A 20,222-nucleotide genomic window follows, 5' to 3' on the forward strand; every position below is an offset into this window, starting at 1 on the left:
TATGCAATGCATTTGACACACCTAGACTCACAACACCTCATCTCAAATCAATGATCATGACTTGGCATATCGGTTTCTAATAAGTCAGTCAGAAATGATGCACATTTATCTTTGAATCCTGTTCTAAATTCCAAAGGAAGTAAAAATGCATGACTTATATTTCATTCTCCTTGTTTAACAAACTGAAGAACAAGTTATCTTTGCCACAAGAGCAGGTAGGTGCTGTTTGACGTATATACATAGAAGATAGCTTTAATGATGGGTCCCCAAAGGGGATTCATGTCTCTGGAGAGAAATGATCCAACAAGCTTTCACTTACTAACCACATTAAACTAACTGTCTGGTCCTCAAATGTAATCCATTACATTTTGTCACGCTAAATTGTGCTAAATGTAAATTACTTAAATCATATTTAGCAGAGTCGTTTTATGAGATACAATTTTTTCTTTAAGAAAGTAAGATAAACTGATATATCAAGCCAAAATCATTTTTTCACACATGCAGTAAAAATAATTTTGATAACACAGATGATGCAACCATATTTCCTCCTGAAAACATTGGGAAAGCCTGAAAAATCTAAATAAAAACACAATACAATGATTTGCAAATTATTTATAGTTTATTAAAATATCCACTTTGAATTTGATGCACTTTGCACGTTTCAAGATTGGAAAAGTTGTTGGAAATCAACAAAAAACGAAACAAAAACACCTAGTCAGGTTATTATGACTGTGTATGTAAATGACTGTCTTGGGCCCACACTCATTTGAAATAAAGTGGAAAACTGTGCTCTGGCCTGACTCAAAGTTCTATTTGGAGAGAGAGGCCATCTAGCTAACAGCTAAAAGCCAGCATCTGTGATTGTGCAGGGGGGCATGAGTATTGGTCACTTGCACTGTAAACATGTATACAAGGTATGGCATCAACCAGGCAATATGTATGACAGGAAGTCTTACTTATGTCAACAAGTCAATGACGAACCACACCTTGCACGTGTGACATGGTGTAACAGTCTATTGGTACCAATTTTCAAGAAACAGGGTGATGTGCAGAGCTATAGTAACTATAGAGGGTGACAGCTGATGACCCATACCATGAAGATGTGGGAAAGAGTTGATGTAGCTCGGCTACAAAGTGGGGTGAGGATCAGTGAGTAGACCTGAGCTATTTAAACTAATCCGAGGTGTTAGTATTAGGAAAAGAGCAGCTGAAAGAAGAAGGAAAATGCCTGCTTAAACAAAATGTATTTTTGTTATTTGTTATATTTTTCATTGTTGTTGTTTTCTATCTTCTCTGGTGAATAAAATACAGATTTCAGAGTTTTGCAAATCATTGCATTCTGTTTGTAGTTACATTTTATATAGCATCCCAACATTTGACATTTTGTATAAAAGAGTTTGATTTACTTATCATAGTCTGTAATCTCAAGCTGGCAACAGTCGGAGTAACCATTGAAAATGTGACTGTTACACTGACATAAAAAGTATCCATGCAGTAGAGCACCTGTATACACTTGTTGATGCACATACCAAATTAGATGTCAACTCAAAGCAGCAAGTATGCAACTCACAAATAATCACAAACACAACATCCACGAGCACAAAATTTAAGATGATCATTTCTATAAAACATTTCCAGGGTTAAGAGATGCAGTTTGCAAGATTTTAAAACCAAAACCTGTCCTTAAGATCATTAGCTTCTAAAAAGTGGTACTACTGTATATATATTACATACACATATTCACCACTAATCAGTTATTTCTTTGGATGAGTAGTAGTATAATACCTGCATTTTAAAAGTCATTTTAAATTTATTAATGCTTATTCTGCATGAAAGTATTCTACAACTGGGAGGATCTTAACAAAAAAGGGAAATTTACACTTATGTGAACCTAATGCTTTGCCTTTATCCAGACGTGAGAAGTAATAAAGTATACAATTTTGTTACTGTACTTGAGTATTTATTTCTCTGAAACATTTTACTTCTGAACACTTTCCACATTTTCAAAACAGGCTTGTTACTTTTTGTTTAAGACATTTGAAGGGCTTTACTTCATCCAACATCAAACTGGTGTGAGCCTAAACCGTTAATGAAAGGCAGTCCTTTCATGCGTTATGTCAATTAGACTAAGTGTGTGTGTGTGTGTGTGTTGCATGTTAACAAGTATAAGTGGCTTTTATAGGACACCATCAGCTTTCTGGAACAGACACTATTCACACCTGTATGATACATATAAAAGGCTATTGTCATAGTTTAATTTACTTATATCCCTAAAGAATATATATCGAAAGGTTTTTGAGAGCAAGTGCCGGCATAACAGCTGATCGATACTGTAATGCAGAATAAGAAATGAATAAACTCTTTAAAATGACTAAGAAAGATAGGATAACCTTTATTAATCCCACACATGGGAAATTTGAAAGAGCCAGTAAGCTACTAATGCAGATGGAAGAAAGCAGCGAATTCCGAGTATATTAATGTAAAATGTCACCTTGCCAGTAGTCTGACACACCTAAAATGAAACATTGGGAAAAGCCTCACATTTTACAAACTGCATCTTTGAAAATCAGTGCAAGGAGAAAACGTACAGACTGGATATCGTCAACTTACATCAACAAATTGCCCACGTGAGTTAGGCATGAGGAAAAGAATTTACAAAGGAAAAGTTGGGTAAGACTGTTGGATAGCCACTGTTAAAGGTCATTTTTATCCACTGTAGATTGTGTTCTATCTTAAAACATGACGGTACAGGGAGGCAACAACACATACAACCACACCACATAACATAAAAAAATAAACACCATAATACTGTTTTTTATCTTTTGTTTTTTCCTGGTAAATAAGTTGTTTTGTACAAAAAAATCTGTGTATCTTTTTTTTCATTGCAAGAGACTTCAGTGACACCTAAAATCTATTCATGTTATAGTTTTTGCTTAATTTGACATATGTTCTTTAGAATGGATGGATGACTTTATATTGTAAAATCTCTAAAGACAAGGGAAAAGGTGAAGAGGGATTGGGACCTACGAACATATTACATAGGAAATGAGGATGATGAGGGTGACAGTGTAAGTCAGTTGCCATGTCCATGTAAAGGCAGTACGAAGCGGTCGGGCGGCATTAGAGCTTTGGGCTGTAAGGAAGGGATGGGGATATACAAACAATGAGCAATATACATGCCCATCTACAGAAAAGAACAGAAAAACTCTAACACTGACATGTCTCACAAACCCTAAACTGCAACTTCTTAGCCATGCAATTCATTCGTTTGTTTGTTTGTTTGTTTCATTACAGTCAAAAGATCATTTCTTTCTTTTTTTCCTCTTTTTTGTGGAAAAAGATTTTTAAAAAATCTAAAAAAAATGGAAGAAATGTGACAAGTGGATGTGGAACTGCTTCACCTACTAATTTGTGAGTTTCTGAATATGTTCAAACAAGTCGGACTTTTTTGTCATCTTTTGAATGTTGCTTTCGTTGTGACTGAGGAGAGCTTAGTGTTGAAAGTAAAATACACAAGCTAGTCGCTGTGAAGGAGTTCCAAAGCCCAAAAAGTTAAATTATATGAAAATTGTTCACAAAATAGTAATTTATGTATTATCTGATTTCAAAAAGAAAAACCATAAAAGAATAGAAAACAGACTTGTAAAGCCAAAAACATATTCAAAACCAATTGGATAAACTACCAAAAATATGACCAGTTAAAAACTATCAAATGAAAAATGTTAAGATGGAAGAACGAAGCCATTTAAAATTTTGCACACACTACAACCAGATGCACACAATAGAAAACAGACACTGCTGAGAAAGGTGCTCGACTGGACGACGGGCTCCTCTCTCGTGTGTTTCTTGATGACAAATCTATTTGTAATGTTAGTTTTTAAACATGAACCGGCCGTGCAGTCTGGGTGTACATCAGAGAGAGATGGTCTGGCTGAAAATGGGGTTATTAGAACTCTCCTTTGGTTTTGTTTTAGTTGTACTGCAGGATGTTGATGCATGCTTAAAGTAAGTTGCATTTAGGGAAAGTAGAAAAGAAACGACACAGCAAACTGGGCGCAGGTAGGACTGACCGATGTTAGAAGAACAGGAGACAGACGCTGTGTCCCAATCTCATAACCAGTAAAGTTTAAACAGGAGTTTACGCTGAAAAGAAACGTGTGCTGCAAAGTTGCACAAGGCCAAACTGCAACTTTGAAAAGCCATTAGCAGTTCCCCGATGCCCGTTTATTCAACATCCAATGTATCCAGGATGCAAACTCACATGACGAGTTTGTCACTTTTTAAACAATCCCAATAGCCCCACCCCCTCCAATCACCAAAGCAAATAGGTATCTATAGTATGCAATTGGGACACAGCTCACGTTGAACTAACAGCAGTGGGAGAAACAGAAACAAGAAACAAGAAACATAAAACATACATTAATAATGTTTTATTAAATGTGGAATGCATTTCATTAGAATTTAAAAGACAAGTATAAAGCTGATATCCATTAGACTGTGCGTGTTGCAAAGGTGTGCTCCAGAGGTGGGAGTTTGGGATAAATTGCTGCCAAGCCAAAACTTAGTAATTATCTTATCAGATCAAACAAGGGTCTTAAAGTAGCAATCTGGACATCTTTGGTCCACGCTGGGTCAGCACTCCAAATGTTCTCGTGAGAAAACGGGTGAATTCCTCAGTCTAGTTTAGGAATTCTGCCTCGAGTGGAGGACTTCAAATATGTCTTGGTTAGCTTCATGAGGGGGGGATGCGTGTAAAGGAAGAAAAAGCATCTGCGCTTATGTGGACACTGTAGCAGACAGTTGTGAGGAGAGAGCCAAGCTTTTGCACGGTTTTTGATTTAGAACAGATTCATGTTATACTCGCACCTATGTCCACCAGCTGTGACTGAAAGAATGTAACTGTGGACACATGTGGCAGAAAAGGAATCTGGCTTTTTATAGAAGTGCGAGAAGCATGTTGAAAGGTGTGGTCATTCAAGCAAACACAGCTCCTTTACATTAAAGCAAGAGCCAGTTGACGTGGTCCAAGCATCTGACTAGCATGCTTCCTGGATGACTCCCCCCCCACCACCACCACCGCCAGAAGAGCTGGGGGGTGGCCAAGAATGTAAGGTGTGGAAATCTCTGATTAGACTGGTGCCTCTGTGACCCAGACCTGATGAGCGTGGTAAATCAATATATGAAAAACTTCCATCACGACTTTTTGCTGCACTCACTGTGAGTTTAAACTGTAGAGCATAATGAAAGTTGACTTGTTGTTCCTAGAGTATTTAAAAGTAGAATGGGAGGCAGAGCCTTCAGTTTTCAGGCCCCTCTTCTGTGGAACTAGCTTCCAGTTTGGATTCAGGAGACAGACACTTTAATGTGGGTTTATACAAAACTTCATTCATTAGTTATTATTAATCTCTGTCTCTCTTCCACAGGATGTCTTTTGTCCCATCTTCCTCCCCTCACCCAAAATCGGTTGGGGCAGATGGCTGCCCCTCCCTGAGCCTGGTTCTGCTGGAGGTTTCTTCCTGTTAAAAGGGAGTTTTTCCTTCCCACTCTTGCCAAGAGTTCACTCTTAGGGGAGGTCAACTGTGTTCTCTTTTCTATGAAAAGTCAGCGCATGTTTCGCTGCTTTAATGTTTAATGCTTTAATGTTTTCAAGATGAAGACGTAGCAGTAGGAACTCTTTGGTTTACATTACTGTCAGCAGTAACTTATTTGATTGTTTCTAGTTGTGTTGCTTTTGACAGACAGATTGTGCTGGTGCAAATATAAAAAGCAATCGTTTCATCAGTGGGCTAAAGGTTTAGTTACAGTAGTATTACTTCTAGAGACTTGAAATAAAAATCCTAGAAACTGTGACTTTAAACCTTAATAAGGCATAAAACTGTAAATTGTACTATTGAGAATAGTAACATTTCAATGACTGCAATCTTGGTTTAAATCTTTATTGATTTAATGAACGAAACCAATGTAAAAACCACTTGTTTTAATTGGGATATAGTTTTTGTAGTGTCAGAATGTTTGTTGTCCTGTGTCTATATAATTACAGTGAAACAAAGTACAATATGTTTCAGTTTTAAGGTTTGATATATCAAGACATTATTATCGTAGGTCACTGTTCTGAATTATCCCCATATATCATCATACGGTCCTCGGCAGATTCTAAAATTATTTAAAGTCAGATGAACAACAAAACATGACATATTATACTGTGCTATTATTTATCAAAAACTAAGCAAAGTGCAGAAGCAGTGTGTGAAAAGTACACCCAATGATTCAATACACCTTCAGTAACAACTTTCTCTACAGCTTCATCAGTCTCTCATATTGTGATGGAGGAATTTTGGCCCATTGAAGTTTTTGAACATTAGTTTATACATAAATCTCTTAAGATCTTGGCACAGCATTTCAGTGAGGTTGAGTTATGGAGTTAGGCTGGGCCGATGCGACACCTTTGTTCCCATCTTTTTCAGCCATTCTGTTGAAGGACTACTTCATTTTCACACACTGCTTCTGCATTTTAGCTAAATTTGCACAAAATAAACAATGAAATAGTGTAATATGTCATCTGATGACATTTATGTCTTTCACTTCTACATATCTTCTACATATCGTTTTACGTTCAGAAACATCCTATTGTCATTGAATAATTGAATAATTGCAGCATCTAAACATATCTAACTGTAAGTTACACTACAATTCTCATAAATATAAATTATTATCATTTGATGATACCAAAAATAAGGATATCAGCTTTAAACCTGTAGTGTCGTCTGATATATGAGTCAGTATTATAACTACATGTTTTTCCATGTAGGTCAAAATTGAATTCAACATGAATTCCATAAGATGGCAAATCTCTGATTAGCCTGAACTAAATAAACAATGTCAGAGGTTGTAGTAAAATAATAATAATAATAAAAATCTTATCATGAGTCACGCTTCAGAAAATGGTCAACACCTTTCTGTGTGTGATTTTTATTTGAGTGCACATCCAGCATATAGTCTCTAAACCCCTTCCTTTATATATAATAATTTACTTTAAAATGAACCCTTTAAAAAAGGAAATTATTATTATTATTATTGTTAAATTTATGGCTTAGCTTTTATCTGTTGCTTTCATTTTTATCACACCTTTTCATTTGCTAAAATATTTATATAGTAATGACATATTATTAGTTAAACTGAATAAAATAAAGCGGTTCTATAAGTGAAATTCTAATTCTATTTGTTCTCAAAACTTTGACTATTTTTGAGCTTTTCTAATTAAATCACTAAATAGTAAAATGTAAATAATTTATAACTGTTTATAAATGTCAATCATAACAACACAGTTTGCATGTAACTGGGTGTCTCCCATCAAAAACAACTTGGAGTCCACTTTCTTGCTTGACGTCACTTCTGAATGTTGAGGGGGCAAGGGCTGAACCTGCAGCTCTGCAATTAGTGGACAACTCATTAATCTTCTATACTTGCAAGGATACGTGCAAGCATGTTGGGACACTTGGCCTCATGGATGATAACTCTGCAAGGTCAACGTCATCACTCGGGGTACCCCAAACCTTTAATCACACCTTACACACCTTAACCCACAATCACAGTCTACCTGGTCAGATGTGTTCAGTCGGGTCAAACTGGACACAAACTCTGAGCGTCCAAGGAAGATGAACATTGATGACGTTCTAAACTACTGATCAACAGCTCTGGGATAAGATTATGGGTGAAATCCATTGCATTGGTTGCTTATCTGAAGACCATGAGAATTTCCAGAAGATCCTACATTATACTGCAACAACTACCCTAAGGAAAGATATTTTTCTGTTCATAGGCCAAAGATGACTTCATCCTGGTAATAACTGACAAAACTTTGTGAGAATCAAATAAAAGAGAAGAAGGACCCCAGATATGAAGAACTAGACATTGACTTCCAAAAGCAAGTTTGATGCAGCCAAGATCACCCAGATAATCAAAACATTAGAAGAAAATGATATGCTTAAATTGATAAATACTGTCTCCAAAGGTAAAACCCATCGAGACTTGCTGGGATGTACGGTATTAAAGTACAACATATTTTTGAGCCAAACTTTCCTAAATGTGTTGTACAAACAAAAATACTATTTAATATTTTATTTAATATTATTTAATAATACTTAAGAGTCTAAGAAATGTTATTCTGTATAGTTCAGTAAAAACTAGAAAAGAATAAGGACCCCTATGACAGAATGTAAATGTCGCATCTTTAGCCTAACGCTGCAATCACAAACTAATATTATATGATCCAAGTTATTTTTCTCTATCCCATTTGATAAAACAAATATTGTTGCAACATTTTTGGCATTTTTCATAAGAACAACTGGACAATTAACTGTGAAAATGCTTCTCAGATTTTATCTAGTTAGACATGTTGAGTCAGACGTTTATGTTCGTCTCTAACACTCTCATTAGTGAGTGATGCTAGCATCTTACAGAATTCAAAAGAAGGATTAGCAGAATATTTGTTACTGGTTGGTGGCCTTTTTCATGGAAAAAATATAACCTGCTTATTTGCGCACTGAAGGTTTTTAATAGTTTGTAGTAAAACCATTTAACAAGCCTTTTTAGTTGCCATCTTATGAAATTAACCGAAAGAAAAAAAGGAAAATGGAAAATTTACAACAGAGAACAGAATCACTTGATAAATTCTCTAAACAAACCAGACAGACAACAGCCACACGAAAAAAAGAAAAGAAAAGAAAAAGAAGAAAAAATACTGCGTTGAGTGAGAAAGATGACCATTGATGATGATGCAACCACAAAAAATGGCTTCCAACGTCAACAGAAATGCAAACAAAACAACCAAGTTTGTCTAATTGCAGGCGCATGGTATCAGTCAAAACACATGCAAGAAACGATCTTCCTGAAGTCAATGTTTTTTAGAGTTTATCATACCATGATAACAATGATCGCTTAAGAAAAAAAATGGAAGAAAGCAGAGTTTGTGGCAAAAAGTCCTTTTTTGCCATCAGCACCAAAACATGTTCAAATGTAAAGCAGCTTTAGAAAGGAAGTTAAAGCAGGACAGTAGACTGGTTCTGCTGTCAGTCTCATGTGGAACTCGGTATGTTCAGGATTAAAATGTTGATGGCAAGAAAAGTTTCTTTTTTCTGCCCTTGTAGCTGCTTTGAAATAATAATAAAGTGATGTGTGTGTGTTTTCTTTTTCTTTTTTTTAACAGCTGGAAACAGTTGTCACCCACCAAAACGTCATGCCACACATGATGAGGCCAAAATACAAAAATGCATTTTTAGACAACTGGCGAAAAGGCGGGAATGAAGTCTTGGCAACAAAACTTTAAAAAATGCAAAACAACCAGAAAAAAAGCATCTACTTAGAAAAAGGAGCAAAAGAAAATTAAAATCAAAGCATGCAGCTGTCAACGTCAACGTGATGTCCGGGTTAGAATGATGTGAATTTCTGTGTAAACATATGATTGGATGACTGGGGCCCTGTCTTTGTCTTTCTTCACAAATCCCCATGGATCTCACCCTGGACCTGACTGTTTTAAACCCATTTAACAACAATATTTCACATACTCTGAAAAAATTTGGGAATGACCTTCAGTAAGGGCATATGTTGTGATGAACATTATCTTTCCGGATTAGGAATCACACTATATCCATTTCCCTTAAGAGAACTTCAGAAATGGTGTAGATGTTTCTTTATCACACTATGACCTCCAAAATTTTTGATTTGATAGATATCTCGACTGTTTAGGAATTTGTATATTTTAACATGCGATTCACACCCATAGCTCCACTTTGGTGGCATTACGTTTACTATTTGGGTGAAAATCAACCTTTGCATCAAAGGTTGTGCTGTAAATGAGCTACAGAACCTCAACCTATTTACATCCACCAGATGACCTGTTTGGGTGTTAAAGGTAGAGTCAGGTTTAGTGTTACTATAAATCTTATCACAGAAAAACTTTATTTGAAAAGCAACATCTTTTTCATTTTTGAAAATACTTTTTGGTGTGTGGCTAAGATGTAGCTTACCCCAACTCCTGAGTGACCTGGTGGATGTTCCTGTGATCATATTAAAACTGACAACTTTCAGAAGTTATCTACCTAAGAAATATGTGTCTATGCTTTTGTGCCATAGCAAAAATATATCTGTTAACTGTCCACTACAAAAACTGAAATATGGAAATTCCCAAACTCTTTCAATTTGAGTGTTAAGTTATCGCAACATTTTATTTATTTATTTATGTATTTATTTTAAATATTTAGGTACAAAAAAGACAGAATAACAAGTACACCTAAAAGCAAAAGTGTAACCCAAAAAAAGAAAAACCTGTACACAGAAATTCAATGATATCTGTTCTCTAGCACATGTACCAATGCAAGCCTCTAAATCTGGGAAAGCACAAATAGAAACAAAAATTAAAATACATTGATGTAAACTAGACAACACTCACTTTAGCTGAACACAAAATTTAAAACCAAAAACTGTTCAAATGTACTGTTTGAAACTTAAAATCAACAGAGCAATGAATGGCAGAAGCAATGGACTCAAACATGATGTTATAAGTTTTCAGCATCAGTACAGAGAACATGGTTCACCATTATACAAACTCAGCATATTGATGATGACATGTACTAACCCTCATTGTTCCCCTTAGCAGACAACAATTGAATGTACATTGGTGACCATGTTGACTACTTTGTATAACCCCATGTGCAAGTGTAGCTCATGACCTTGATAAATTACTACTGTGCTAAATTAAGACTCTGAATGTACAAATACATTTGCATACCCAGTTTTCTTACATTAAGTATTGCTGAGGAATTGGGCTTAGCTTACTCTTACCACCTTGGCCATTTATTAAGATACACTTTGACTGACCATGGGGGCGTGATGCTTTAAGGATACCTTGATCCTCTATTGCAGATGAGTGACAGCACATAGAAAGCAAGCAAATGCAAACTAACCTAGCCCACCTGTACGGCTAGTTTCACACTCCTCCTCATCTTCATCATCACTCGAACACTCGGCAGATGACCCAGGGTCCTCTTGGTGCTTCAGGGCCAGAATGTTGGTCATCAGAGACACAATATCCATAGCAAATATACCAAAATAGCAAAGAGCCACCAGAAGACACAAAGTAGTGCATAAAGAGAGGAGAAGAATATTTAAGACAAGTTAGAAAGTGAATGCCAATCAACTCAGGAGCACAACAATGACCAAAAGATCTTAAGTCAAGGTTCATAGTTTTTCAGAGCTTTCAGTTTGTTATAGTTTTTTCCATGGACCAGCTGTTATTTACACTACTTTGTTGGTGGCGTTCTAATTAAAGATGGTCTTTGGTGTCAAACGCAAATACCCTCTTTCATACTTCTCCAAACATCTACTGTCTCCCAAATTTATTTGGACTTTTGATGACTTTAGGGTTTGCCCTGTCTATTGAATGCTTTGGAGTTATGCTAAGTCTACACTGGATGCAAAGTCCTCTGCTATTAGGTCAGGCAAAGTTGCTAAATGTTATTTACTTTCTGCAGGCTCTGGGTGTTACATACCTTACATATACACAGAATGGCCTCAGCTGGTGGTTCCACACTTGAACCTTTCTTCTGTTGCCTGCTTGCCGGGTAATATAACTTGTGTTAAGCACTGCATTGCAGCACTTGAAGGCACCGGGTTGTTACCTCATTTCAGACCAGTTAAACCCCTTAAGGATATCATCCTGAGATGTAATGTACAGATGATCTGAGTTCAGCTGAAAGGCTCTGCAATAAAACCTTGAGTTAAGGTTTTGTTTTTGTTTTTTACTAATAAGCAAAACCCAATTCATATAAACATTTGAAAAATATTAGTTCTACCAATATTATCTAAGGGTTCCTAAAAAATACGTTCAGGTGGTTTTACAGTGGAAGACATTTAATATCAAACAGCAGCTATTCCATTTGCATCAGCTGACATAAACTCAAGCATGGCAGTAAGAGCAACAAGCAAAGAGTAGTTTGGCTGTAATCCTTGCCCCAGTTTCTTTTTAATCCTTTACACCTAAATTTGGCACAAAAGACTACGGAATCTATCAAACCATGCCAACCTGTGAATGCCCATGTCTTTTAATATTGTGTAACGTTAAACAGATACTTTTAACATAGGTTACTTGACAGATAGACTCACATACAGTACACCTTTATGCTGCATGAGCTCATTACATTAATGCAGTTTTTACTTTTATTTATATAGTGCTAAATCATCACAAGTCATCTTAACAACAGTCACTCAGAATCATATTAAATCATTAATTCTTTTTCGTCAGAAGAAAAATCTTTTAAAAATATTCAATATTTAAAAATATTTTATATTCTAAAATGCGTCAACATACTCGAGTCTGTCTTTCCCTTCTCTCCCTAAAACGGGAACAGCAGATACACAAGCAAGATAATCTGATACTACAACACAGCAATCACACATTCACTTTTAGCTGATACTTTTTTTTAGCTTTGTATTAGGTTCAGATAACCTGTAAAATCTTTGAAATTGTATCCAGACTATAAACTGCACATAAAGCATGACTATAGATTCGAGTCTGTAAAGTAAAGCCAGTGGAAATGCAATAAACCTACATTCTTTTTAATGACCAGTAGGCGCTGACTCTTCTAGTTTCAAAAACATTAATAGTTTTATGCTATCTATGGGAGGCGGGCTTTTGACTTTTTTGCTCTGTGGCCTCAGTTAATATTTTCCTTATGCACTCCAATTTTTCTTCTTTCAGCTGCACCTTTTAGTGGTTGCCACAGTGGATCTTGTGTTCAACTGCCTGTTTCATAGTTATATTGAATCTACCTTTTTAAAAATTATGGTCATTACTGGAGTTAGACAAGACTACACTGCTATAGTCACTAGTCAATAAGCATTCGATTTTTTTAACAAGCATAAATAGAAGCAGCTTGCAAAGAGCTGGCTGCCAGTAGGTAGCAGACTGCTGCCTACATTCTATTTTATGCCTGGATAAAGACAAAGAAGGAGTGGGGCGCCAACTGCTAACTTCAGCCACCATTTGCATTGTTTTGGCTTGCCTCATAGATCCATGCTTGCATAAACCAATGGATTATACCAATACATTTGGAATCAAACCCATATTATAGCTACTGCTGTAGGACTGCAAGGTAAGTAAAACCTTTTTTTATTCCTTAAGTTATATTTAGCACTATGTCGCTTGTAGTTATTAATCTATGTCACATACAGTCAACTTACACCACTAACAGAGTAGCTTACATCAGGTTAGTAGCTAATGTTAGCTTAGCTAATAATACTTAGAGTAGTTCTAAAAACTAAGGTTGCGTAAAAGTAATGCTGTCATGAAATAAGCTGATCATTATTATTGTAAATATGGATAGACAACTAGATACGGTTAGTTATACTTTCAAATAAGACATAGTCACCAAAAAATAAAGCACTCCAGTTTTCAACAGTGGGAGGAGGGTGGAGGTTTAGTATACTCAGAATATAGCTATCAACCCCCAGCTAGATCTTTGGATGGCAGTGCAGGACGGTGGTGTTGCGCCCCCCACCCTGAATTGGACAAGCAGGGGAACATGGATGGCATCTTATTTTTGTATACTGGACATTTTAAAAACGTGCTCCACTTTCTTTCCTCCTTTCCTGAAATAGATTTACCGTATTATGTGTTGTCATCCATGTGAAAGAGCGTTCTCTTAACTCCAATACGGATCTAATGTATTCATATATGTTATTCTGAACTGAATTATTTGCATTTTGCACAAGTGTTTCTAGTTCATTACATATTTCCTGATGCTTGTTTTAATTTAAGACCATGGTATTAAATTCCTGCTTGTTACACAAAAACTTCCACAGGTGTTCCTGATAGTCATCTTGATGCATTCTCAATCATCCAGCTAAGTAAATCTCCAAAAATTGAATCTGTTCATCTGGACGTAGCGTTTTGTGGGAGAAACGTTTCGTCACTCATCCAAGTGACTTCTTCAGTCTCAGCTGACTGCAGGTTTCCCCAAACCTTATAAACAGTACATTTGCATAATGACTGAAACCAGCCCACTGAAGGAACAATGGGCTGTGAGGTCAGTTCCTTCATCTTAATTATGCAAATTCTCATGACCATTGACCAACAACCACTGACCAAAACCCACTGATCAAAGAACACTGATCAATGGCCATGAGTCCCATTCACAGAGAGTTGGGGAATGGCTGCAATCACAGCATTGTAAGATGGTGACAGATGTACCCTTAGGCCCCCTCCTTGATTCAGAGATGGGCTTTCCCTTTTCACGTAAATGGCCTCCTTGACTCCGCCCTCAAACCAGCGTTCCTCCCTGTCCAGGATGTGCACATCCTCATCGTTGAAAGAGTGTCCACTGGCCTGTAGGTGTAGATAGACTGCAGAGTCCTGGCCTGATGAGGTTGCTCTTCTGTGTTGTGCCATCCTCTTATCCAGAGGTTGTTTGGTTTCCCCGATGTATAAATCCTGGCAATCCTCCTGGCACTTAACAGCGTACACTATGTTACTCTGTTTGTGTCGGGGGACCCGATCCTTGGGGTGGACCAATTTTTGGCGCAGCGTATTTTGGGGTTTAAAAGCCACAGAGACGCGGTGTTTAGAAAAAATGCGTCTCAACTGCTCCGATACTCCTGACACATATGGGATCATTACAGGTTTTCTCTTAGGCAGCGGTTGTCCTTCTCTCCTGGATCAGCTGGAGCTTTCTTTTGGCGCCTTCCCAGCTTTGACAAAAGTCCAGCTGGGATAACCACATTTACTCAGGGCCTTCTTGATGTGCTGTCCTTCTGCCTCCCTGGCCGCTGTGTCAGTGGGGATGGTGTTCGCTCTGTGTTGTAGCGTCCTGATGACACCCAGTTTGTGCTCCAGTGGATGATGAGAGTCAAACCTTAGATACTGATCCGTATGTGTAGGTTTACGGTACACATCAGCTTTTAGATGTCCCCCATTACTGATGGAAATCTCACAGTCTAAGAAGGCTAACCTGCCACTTTTCATATCCTCCCTGGTGAATTTGATGTGTCGGTCCACCAAGTTAATGTGATCCGTGAAATGTAGTACGTCCTGAGATTTGATTTTCACCCAGGTGTCATCGACATATCTGAACCAATGACTTGGTGGTGTTCCAGGGTAGGATAGCAAAGCCCTCTTTTCCACTTCTTCCATGTACAAATTGGCCACGATGGGTGAAACTGGGGAGCCCATGGCACACCCATGTTTCTGCCTGTAGAACTGACCCTTGTATGTGAAGTAGGTGGACTGAAGACAGTTCCAAAAGCAAACACACTTGGTCGATGCTGAGAGTGGTCCTGTTGCTGAGGTTGGTGTCATCCTGTAATCTCTTACGAACTACCTCCAACGCTTCCGTGACTGAGATGCAAGTGAAGAGAGATGTAATGTCGTACGAGACCATGGTTTCATCTGCCTCCATAATGACATCTCTCACCTTCTCAACAAAATCCAGGGTGTTCTGGATGTGGTGTTCAGAGCTGCCCACCAGCGGGTTGAGGATCGAAGCCAGAAACTTGGAGATGTTATAGGTGACCGAGTTGATCATGCAGACAATCGGTCTTAAAGGTGCACCCTGCTTATGTATTTTCGGTAAACCATACAGACTTGGTGTAGACTCCCCTGGGTACAGCCTGTGGTATGAGGTCCGGTCGATAGCCTTGTCTTGTTCTAACTGCTTCAGACAGTCTATCACCCTCTTCCTGTAGCCACTTCCTGGGTCTCATTTCAGGGGCTCATAAGTATTTTTGTCACTAAGCAGTGACAAAATTTTCTCATGATAGTCTTTCTGGTTTAGCAAAACTGTGCACCTACCCTTGTCTGCCGGGAGGATGATAATGTTGTTGTCATTACTAAGTGATGTGAGTGCCTTCCTCTCCTCCATGGTAATGTTGGATGCTGGGGGCTTTGCATTGCTGAGACAGGCTGAAATCTTTGTCCGTAGTTGCTCTGCTTCCATGTCTGCAATATTGTTATTTTGAATTGCTGTTTCTGTGGCTGTGATCAGCTCCACGAGTAGGATTTGTCTCGGTGTCACAGCAACATTCAATCCTTTAGGAAGGATGTTTTTCTCTGTTTGGGTGAGCTGTCTGTCAGACAAATTCTTCACCCACTTGTCCACATCCTCCATGTCGCATCCTTCTCTCTTCTGGCTGTTGAGGACACTCTCCATATTTTGTGGTGGTTTCTGACGTACAAAAAGTAAGTCAAACTTCCTTTGTTGGCTCGTCTTAGACTTCTTGTGCTGTGCTTGACGAGCCTTCTCAGTAAAGTCAAACACCTTTTTAAGAGTATTCTCATCTAGAAGCATAGTCAGTCTCTGTCAGAGCCGGTCCTCTTGAGATTTTATCATGTCGATGGTAAAATTTGTTTGCCTCACCCGTTCATTAAGCAACTGGTGCTGTGACCTTCTGGAGGATTTTTGTTGCCCGGAAGCCTTTAACTGAAGAGCTCATTTGCAGACTTTTAGGAGTAGACCATCTCTGAATTGAGGAGGGGGCCTAAGGGTACATCTTTCGCCATCTTACAATGCTGTGATTGCAGCCATTCCCCAACTCTCTGTGAATGGGACTCATGGCCATTGAGCAGTGGGTTTTGGTCAGTGGTTGTTGATCAATGGTCATGAGAATTTGCATAATTAAGATGAAGGAACTGACCTCCCAGCCCATTGTTCCTTCAGTGGGCTGGTTTCAGTCATTATGCAAATGTACTGTTTATAAGATTGGGGAAACCTGCAGTCAGCTGAGACTGAAGAAGTCACTTGGATGAGTGACGAAACGTTTCTCCCACTGAAAATGCTACGTCCAGATGAACAGAATCAACTTTTGGAGGTTTCCTGGTAGTCATTACTATTCTTTAAGTTTGCTTTAAAAGGTTATTACATGGTTATTAATATGTTATTAAATGGAAACAGGCAGTTATGCATTTTGCAGTGCTGTTTCCTGCTTCTTACACAGAAAATAATAGCAATATTTCCAGGTAATAATCACACTTCTTTAAGTTACCTTTAATGGGTTATTCATATGTAATTAATTGGAAACAGGTAATTTGCATTTTGCAGCTGTTTCATGCTTATTACACAGAAACTACCATGGTTAATTGAGTGTTAATAACTTACCACATAATTGGATTCTTGTTTCTTCCTTGATACCTTAGTATTACCACTTTATTACCGAGCTGTATTTCCACATTATTACCCTCAGTTTTTGGGCTCTTATTATCCAATCACATAAATTTGCATGTAATAATACTCAGTGTGAACACTGTTGCTACAAGACTAATATTACTTGGATACTAAGTGGTTATTACTTTGGCAATTGCATGGTAATAACTTAGAAATTACCACATTATTACGTTCTTGTTTCTGCTTTGTTACACTACTATTACCACTTTATTACTGAGCCAGAATAGAAAGTGCAACCAAATGCTAATGTATCAAATTATGAAGGGTGAAGAACAACAAATGTGTAGCTGCACTTATGACTATTGTTTCCTGTATGTATAGTCATAAGAACATACATACCTGTACAGTTGAGGAAGATCTGTGTTTCCGTGTGGTTGTAGTGGACATCATGGTAGTAGTCTCAATGAAGGTCGTTGTCATCTCTGGAGACATGGCTGTGGTCCTTGCTGAACCTGCCACACTAGGTACATCGCCTACCAACCTTACACTGCCATTAATCTTGATGTTTGGGTTGCCTTCAGCTGCCATGTTCAACACCTTTAGGCCATTGTAATAAAGGCCAGAGAGTTGACCCTGAAAGGGCCGGCCACGATCACTACCACCAATTGCCACTGTTGCTTGTGTGTTGAAAATTGTTAACTGCCGCCCTAGAGAAGACATCCAGAGTAAGATATTGTCAACAAAGAAAGGACCTTTGAATAAAACAAAAATGCAAACACCCATGTGCAGTGCCACTAAAATGTTACATATTCAGTAAATTAAGAGCAAGTTAGATTTTTTTTTTTTAAAAACCCTATAGAATCCAATGTAGAACCTCAATACAAACAAAACCTGTGAAAACTGAAAGAAAAGTAATTACATAATTAAAATTAACTGCATGAACAACAGTCTGCGAGTCTGTGAACGGCATAGTTGTGCCAGTTTTTGTCCATTTTAAGTCTAATGCAACAAGGAACCCAATACTAAGCAAACTGCAACAGTGCGCACAGTAGCCAACCTCAAAAATTACACTACACATATTTAGCTGTTTATTCCACCTTACAATGACAAAAGTAATGAATTTATCTTGACAGTGTGAAGAATAATACATAATGTATTTGTGGCGCGGGTGTGGTCTCTGGCCCGCTGCAGAGGAGGGGTGGCACAGTGAGCTCCCGGGGCGGCGTGGAGGCGGGGCTAAACAGGTGTTTGGGACGAGTGACTGATTGTGACTTTTCTTATGTTTCAGTGACAGTTGAGGAAGAGAGCGGAGCGACTACTGAGCGGGAGTGTCTGTGTCCCGTGCGTTAAGCCGAAACCACAGTTATAATAAAAGAAGTGTGTGTCACCATAACCACGGTGTGTGTGTGTCACCATAACCACGGTGTGTGTGTGTCACCATAACCACGGTGTGTGTGTGTCACCATAACCACGGTGTGTGTGTGTCACCATAACCACGGTGTGTGTGTGTTGGGGTCCGACGTCACAGTATTCCTCTATTAAAACTGAATTGTACTAAAATGAAACATAGATTTCTCACACAGTGGCATAAAACTGCATGATGAATTTTACCAACAAAACATAAAAAGAACCATGATTATTAACAGCACATCATTTGATTAAAATAAATTAATAAGGAATGAATCAGATGTGCTTGATCTCACTACTGCGTCGTGGAGACACTGAAAGGCAGATGTGAGCTGCATAAGTGCAGAAGTTGTAGGGAGATGACATCTCCTCTGTGGATGAAGTTTGTGTACACAGTTGCTAAATAAAAAACAAACTTTTTCACAGTTATTGCTGCTCTGTTTCTATAACTTTCAGTGACATTCCTTTTGTACAAATTTATTCACTTATCTAGTTCTTTGGTTAGTTCTCATTTTTAAGCCACGTGTGTAGGTTCACATTCACGTTCAGAGATTTTCATGTTATTACATTAGCACAATCAGATACACATCAGTTTGATTTGAAATTACCTTTCTCTTGTAGCCATTCTTCTACTGGCCTGGCAAATTTAAAAGGAATTTTCTTATTGGCCATCTGATAGCGTTCAATGTCGCTGTTCCCTTTAAAGTTTAAAAACACATGTATTAAACATAGATTGAGTCACATCATGAAGGAAATATCAATTTCTAGCTACATTTACAAATGGTAAATCTGAATTTAGCAGAAACATTCATTTTGGTTGAAACTGCTGTTGGTTACAGGATGCCTAGGGCTCATCGTCTTTGGCTCTTTGGCTGTTACCAAACATTTTGTATAGAATCCTGACTCTTTTCTTCTTCACATTGTGTAGAGCAGTGTCTCCAACTCCAGTCCTTGAGAGCTACTGTCCTGCAGCTTTTAGATGCATCCTTGTTCCAACACACCTGAATCAAATGACTGGCTTGTTATCAGGCCTTTGCCAAACTTGATGGAATGCTAAAGAGGTCATCTAACCATTTGATTCAGCTGCGTTGGAGTAGGGATGCATCTAAAAGCTGCAGGACAGTAGCTCTTGAGGACTGGAGTTGGAGACTCCTGGTGTAGAGTATGCACTGATGTCACATTTAATGCAAGATTAGTTTTTTTACTATGGAAATCATCACAAACACTTTAAAAACTTGCCTAACCCTATGTGTTCCGAATACCAAGTTATAGTCTAATGAAACTGTACAATCCCTCCTACCAGTCAGGTTTGCCTACCTGGTAGGTAACTTCTTAGGGGTAACTTTTTCATGCAATGAAATTCATTCATTATCACTTTTTGTTACTGGATGTATCTTCACATACCTTAAAAAATAAGATCTTTCAAGACTCGCTAGATTTCTTTTAACAGCCTGTGACTTGAAGAACTCAGGTAAAATTTCCTACAAAGGATGTAATATTCAGGCTTGCTCCAGAGCACCTTGCCTTAATCCCTTTCTTTCACTTACAACGTCAACAGTAAGTAACGCTACCAAACATTAGATTAGAAATTGATAATAATCAACCAATCACTAAAATTCAACAAATGGTCATCTGTAGACATAAAAGACTAAATGGGGAAAAACT

The 20,222-nt window shown here is 37.9% G+C and overlaps 1 protein-coding gene across 1 annotated transcript in view; it reads right to left on the minus strand.

Annotated features, from left to right (window-relative positions):
• The window catches only part of nrxn3a (neurexin 3a), a 233,810-nt gene that overhangs the window by 2,656 nt on the left and 210,932 nt on the right, over positions 1–20,222 (minus strand). Inside the window, 3 exon segments of the mRNA XM_013264683.3 lie at positions 10,971–11,049; positions 17,550–17,857; positions 19,166–19,255. Of these exon segments, the coding sequence (XP_013120137.3) occupies positions 10,971–11,049; positions 17,550–17,857; positions 19,166–19,255 (477 nt within the window).

This window comes from Oreochromis niloticus, linkage group LG19, assembly GCF_001858045.2.
Source record: "Oreochromis niloticus isolate F11D_XX linkage group LG19, O_niloticus_UMD_NMBU, whole genome shotgun sequence".
NCBI lineage: Eukaryota > Metazoa > Chordata > Actinopteri > Cichliformes > Cichlidae > Oreochromis > Oreochromis niloticus.